The sequence below is a fragment of the Sesamum indicum genome, linkage group LG13 (genome assembly GCF_000512975.1).
Source record: "Sesamum indicum cultivar Zhongzhi No. 13 linkage group LG13, S_indicum_v1.0, whole genome shotgun sequence".
Taxonomy (NCBI): Eukaryota; Viridiplantae; Streptophyta; class Magnoliopsida; order Lamiales; family Pedaliaceae; genus Sesamum; species Sesamum indicum.
Window position 1 is genome coordinate 4,293,218 of NC_026157.1, and position 5,941 is coordinate 4,299,158.

General features: G+C 31.4%; 1 protein-coding gene across 2 annotated transcripts; it reads right to left on the reverse strand.

The window, feature by feature from the left end:
- Positions 3,102-5,302, reverse strand: LOC105176428 (E3 ubiquitin-protein ligase RING1-like). 2 transcript variants are annotated; one of them, XM_020698690.1, is made up of 2 exons: positions 4,651-5,302; positions 3,102-4,090 (listed from the first exon to the last, which is right to left on the reverse strand). In XM_020698690.1, the coding sequence occupies exons 1-2, from the start codon at positions 4,971-4,973 to the stop codon at positions 3,277-3,279; spliced, it is 1,137 nt and encodes a 378-aa protein (XP_020554349.1). In that variant the 5' UTR covers positions 4,974-5,302; the 3' UTR covers positions 3,102-3,276. The 2 variants fall into 2 exon arrangements, with proteins under 2 accessions (XP_020554349.1, XP_011097526.1); XM_011099224.2 differs by having other exon boundaries at positions 3,102-4,075; positions 4,651-5,290.

The window sequence follows — 5,941 nt, forward strand, 5'->3', positions numbered from 1 at the left end:
AAAAGAAAACAAAAATCAAACTAAATTTTTGTTTCGAAATTGGGTACGAACTGAAAATTTGGTTTGATCGATTTTTGACTGGTTAATCGAATTTTTAACACCCCTAATAATTTATGAATAAATTCAAAATTATTGAAGTAATATATAAATAATTCTTTTCTTATAATTTTTTAAATAATATATCATTTATTATACCATTTATAAAATAATTTTATAAAAATATTACACGATAAATAATGTATATGATGTCTGAAGTTTTTTAAATTTATCCATTTGAAATTAGATTGATGGATAAATAATAACATAATTAAATAACAAAGAAAAATAAATATATTTTTTTAGTTCAAATTGGGTACATAGATCCATTGGTAATAATGGATACGAACATAATCCAGACCTAATCTATAATCTTTTACTGAGTCTGAGTATGGGTCTAATAATATTAATTAAGTCTGGATCTGAGTCTTAGAGTTAATCTATGGGTTTGGATAGGGTCTTACCCTACCCATTGACACCTCTACTTATGCAGTAGCTTAATTTAAGTCAACACTTGCTTCTACAGTTTAATTTCTTCTTCTTCTTCTTCTTTGGACAAAAATATTGAAAACCTGATTCAGTTAAGAATTTCTTTGGCTAAATAAGCTTCGTCTGAGCAATCAATGGAGTTTTGATGAATGTCAGCTTATTTTTCTTCCTTCTGTTGAAAATAATAAATATATGATCGTTTATCCGTTTGAACCTCGGGGAAAAATTTTACCCAAATTGAATCAAACCAATCGCATGGTCACATTCTTGAACTATACACCAATCACATGGTAAGTGCATAACACTAATCATATAATTAATTCAGATCTAACCAAACCCAGAATAAACAATTTTTTGGTCCTCAAATAAAGTCATTTATGCAGTTTTGGTCCAAAAACAATTTGTGCTTGTAGTTTTGGTTATCAAATTGTTGTTGTTTTTGACCTTTTTAGTCCGTCCATTAATAAAACCGTTAAATTTATCGAAAATTTCATTTGAAGGGGAAAAATAGTCATTTTTCTTCCATTTTATGGTATTTTTCATATTTTGGTCCAAGACATCTATTTCTTACTCTTCGAGTGTCAAGAGAGAAAAAAAATAATTTAAACAACAATTTTTTTATATAATATTAACAAAACATTGTTAATATTTTTTATTTCGTATTACACAATACTCGCAATATATGCGTAACATATATATATAGAGCTTTATTGTATTTATTTATTGTCTTTTCATATTTATTTTATATATAGATTAGAAAAAATCAGAATGAAAGACAAATTAAATAAAGGAAACTTAAAGTTAAGATTGTATACAAATTTAGTTGTTTAAATTTTTTTATTTTTTTTTTAACTTTTTCTCTTGAAGTTAGAAGAAAATATGAAAAATTGGTGTATTGAACTAAAACTTAAAAAATACCACAGAATAAAAGGAAAAGGACTATTTTTTCCTATCAAATGAAACTTTGGTTAACTTTAATGATTTTATTAATAGAAGGACTAAAAAAAAAAAAAACAACACTTTGATGACCAAAACTGCAACTTCAAATTGTTTAAAAACCAAAACTGTATAAATGATTTATTTTATGATCAAAATCATAATTTTCGGCCAACCCCCATTTGGATTAGAAATTTCCCTTCAACCAAAAGGTTCGTGTTTTATTAGTTTCCTTATTGAATTGGAATTTAGTTAAGATCATTAGACAGTCGTATAGAAACTTATACAAATTTTGGTGTGCGAAGGTCGATGATGCCTATGAAAATAATGATCAAATAGTCAATTTAAAAAAATAAAATAAAAATAACATGTCGTATATTATCCCAAAAAAAGCTTAACTAGGACTAGCCATGTCCCAACTGGGCATGGATCAAATCGACCTGCTTTTTTAATCGAGTCGATTCAATCTTGGGTTGGGAGTCCGACCCACTTTACATCTTGAGACTAAGGAGGGGAAGAATAACACTTTTTTTTTTATAAAAAAATTATTTGATATGATAAAAAGAGAAGTATATTTTAAATACTTTCAAGTATTTTGTACAAACAAAATAAGTTGCGAAAGAAAGAGTAATTTGTGTAGTTTTACCAACTAATAATTTTATCATCAATTTGTATTAGAAAATAAATAAATTAACAATAAAATAATTTTAAAATTATTAAAAAAATATAAAAATTAAACCGAAAAACTTATTAATAAAAATATAAGGCTACCAAACCAGAACAAGATTGAATTACTTTTTAGATGCCAATATCTCAAATAAAAGAGGATCTTTCTTTTTCAAGATAAATTATGTCTAGAGGTAATATAGTAAATAACAATAAAATGGGTAATCTTAGTTTTTTTTTTAGCTTTATACTTCTACTTTTCTGTTTAAAATTGAGCTCCAAAAAAGCTTTATGTACGTTCAATTTTACTTTCCCAATTATATATTCTTTTTATACATTTTATTTTTATTCCAACTAAACGTTCTGAGCGGAATTTAGGTTTTCCTTCGTCAAAAGAGTTGTAATTCTTTAAAGGATCAGATGCAACAAGCCCAACTCATTGACGTTCCATTACGACTAGATCTATAGAGAAATTTTAACCAAAATTCGGTTTAATTAAATTTAAATTAATTATATAATAAGTGTAAAACACTTGTGGCATGATTGATGTATACTGAAAAAAAAATAATTAATTACATGACAAGTATATTTCACACAAAATTATAGAATAAATATATTAAACTTATTCTATAGTTAATTTAAATTTAGTCAAACTCGATCCGCTTTAAAATTTTCTTTCTATACAATTGCAGGATAATCAATAAAGGGTGGGATTGACTCTGTCTTCACGAAAATTCAATGAACCAAACCATTCATGATAGCAGATATAAGAAGAATTCAAAGCAAAATCAGTGCCTTATTCACTCAATCATGCACATTTACAGTTTCCAACAGGGCTTTATCTCAAGGACAACCCTTTTATCACTATGAATATCAGAATCAGCACAAAAAGTTCATACTCTCTTTCCTGTTCTTGGCCTCTCCAAATCCATGTAATTAATTATGCACCCATAAAAATTTTAATTCAGATTGGGTTTGGTCGAATTTGAATCAATTATATGACAAATACAATACGTTTGTTGTATGGATCGTGTATACTTAAGGAAAAATGACCAATCAAATGACAAGTATATCACAATTGCTCTGTGATTGATTCGACATCCGCACGTTACTTCATTATCTCCTCAATGAGTGTAACACTACTAAACATCAACTAATACTTTGTATGCTGATCTCCGGTATCGGAACCGAATCCTCGGTTCTGCTACCGTTCTTCCTCAGCCACCGTTTTCCACTAAACGAAAACGATCTCTTCATCGAAACAGGCCCTTTCGCCAGGGAACGACCATAGGAAGAACTCTTTATTAGCCTACTAATGCTGGAACTCCTACAACCTCTTCTCCCAACCCTGCCAAAGTCTTGCTTCTCAACTAGTTCCACTAATTTAGTACCCGAACACCCTTCACCTTTCTTACACGAATCGTTATCCAGCACAAGCGAGTGATCCATCGAGACAACCCTCCTCACCTGCTGCAATTCTCGTTCCGACCTCACCCAATGATCGGTCAAATCACTAAGTACCCTGAAATTCCCATTTCTCAGTAACTTGCCGGCCAGCGTGTCGTCCTGCACCGGCATTGCTCGCCTGTTTTCATCAGCCATACCCCTCGTCGTTTCGTCTGGAGTTTCCTCTGCATTCTCAGCCTCATTCGAATTAGTATTGCTCGTTTCTGACGAACCTGTCGGCAGATTAGCATTTACATTTGTGCTGATCAGAATGGGGGCCCGACAGACGGGGCAATTCTTGTGTGATCTCAACCAGGTATCTATACACAATACGTGAAAAGCGTGGCTGCATTTCGGCAGGAGCCTGAGGCTTTCATTTTCTTGAAACTCATTCAGGCAGATAGAACAGTCACAGCCCTCTATCAAGCCGTCGCCTTTCTTGTACTTGAACACTGAAATCGAGTCAATTGCCGATTGAGGGAGTCCGACAGTGCGAATGTACCTGTTTTTACAGATACTATATATTAAATAATTATTTTCTCTAACCAATTATTAAACGTACGGATAACATATAGCAGTTTTATTTATACTTTTAAGGTTTAATTACACTTAAAACCCTTCCAATATATGAAATTACACTTTCACCTAAAAAAAGTTTTAGAATTACACTCATATCCTCTTCAAGAAAAGTAAGATTTAAAGGAAAAATGCTGACGTAACAAAAAAATTATATAAACTTTTTATTCTTCCCTTATTTAACATATATATTTTTGTATTTATAAGAATATATAATATATATATATATATATATAGAAAGTGAAGTTAATATTATTATATACAAAATTATTAGATAGAAATGTCAAATGAAGTGTATACTTATGGAAGTTTTTTTTGCTAATATTATTATTTAGACCCAGAGCATAAGGAAAGCCGATCAGAAGTAAATTGTGAATTTTAGAAAAAGTTATATAAAGTATAATTTTAGATTTTCTTTGAGTGGTGTGAAATTTCGTATTTTTGGAGTCAGTCTAATTGTAATTAATCCTACTTTCATCCAAAATAATAACTGATCAGTACCATATGGGGTGATCGACGAGGGGCGCCTGGTGCTCGTCGATGAAATCTTCCGTCAAGTTGCCATTTCCGGCAGAGTTTCCCCGCCTGGAATTTCGGAATTTGCGGACGGTGAGGTAGGATAGAAACAGGAACACGGCGGCGAGGACGCAGAGCATGAGGATGAAGATCGTCGAGATTTGGTGGGTCTTGGGGGGGAAAGGCGGAGGCTGCGGTGGCGGAGGCTGGAGATAGCAATCGTCAGGGCAGACATAACACATGTAACAGGACGGAGCATAGCTCTTATCAGCTTCAGCAGGCAGAAGCTTTCTGTGGTGAAGAGCCATTCAAGAACAGAGACGGATCAATCAAACAAAGAGGGATTCAAATCATGATTTTCTTTCTTATTTTTTTCTTTCCAGGGATTCTGATCAAATTCAGAGAGAAAGATGGAGGTGCAAGAACAACTATGGAATGAGATAAAGTGATCAAAGGTTGGGATTTCATTTTCATCAGTGCAGGGGTGGTTTCAGCTTTTTTGTCTTGCTGTGGAGAAAGTCAATGCGAATTGTTTATCATAATTGCAGGGTTGCGTAGTGGTGGGGGCATTCACCACCCATATTTTAAATCCAGGCCACAACTGGGCTTGTTTTGGTCTTCAAGATCATTCAAAAATAAATTACATCAAACACCCCACAAATTTAGATGTTTAGTAATGTTAAATCACTCAAATTATTTGAAATATCTACTATCAACTTTAGACATGTAACGAGTCCTCTTAGGGACAGCCTAATAGTTTTGGAGTCTGGCGTTGATATAGGAGATTTTGTGTCGAACTTGAGAGTGTGTGTGAATCTGATAAAAAACAAGAATATTATATTTATACGCTACAACTTATGATCTGTTAGATAAATCACTCTTGTTTTCATATTTATATAATTACATAAATCACCCGTAACAACTAAAAAGCAAGGGTAGTTTATAGCTGTTTATACAAATCATTCTCTTTATATATGTATATAATTACAGATATCATCCATGACAGCTAAAACATAGGGTAAGTTTGTACAATCATATTGATAATTTTAGGAGATATATTTGCAATTTTTCAAAAAGTAGAGATGATTTGTGTAAATAAGTTGATGTTACTAATTAATGTATATGTAATTATCCAATTGTGGTAGTTTATGTAAATAGAATATAGATCAGGATATAAATATAATTATTCAAAAAACTTTAGATGTGTAAGGAGGATAAAATAGTTTAAAATAAAAATGATTTAGAAAAAAAAAAAAAAAAAAAAAAAAGTTGGAAG

Coding starts and splice junctions, on each gene's coding strand:
- LOC105176428 (XM_020698690.1), bottom strand. CDS start 4,973: ATGGCTCTTCACCACAGAAAGCTTCTGCCTGCTGAAGCTGATAAGAGC. Junction 4,091..4,650: donor CTCGTCGATCACCCCATATG/GTACTGATCAGT, acceptor TTTAATATATAG/TATCTGTAAAAACAGGTACA.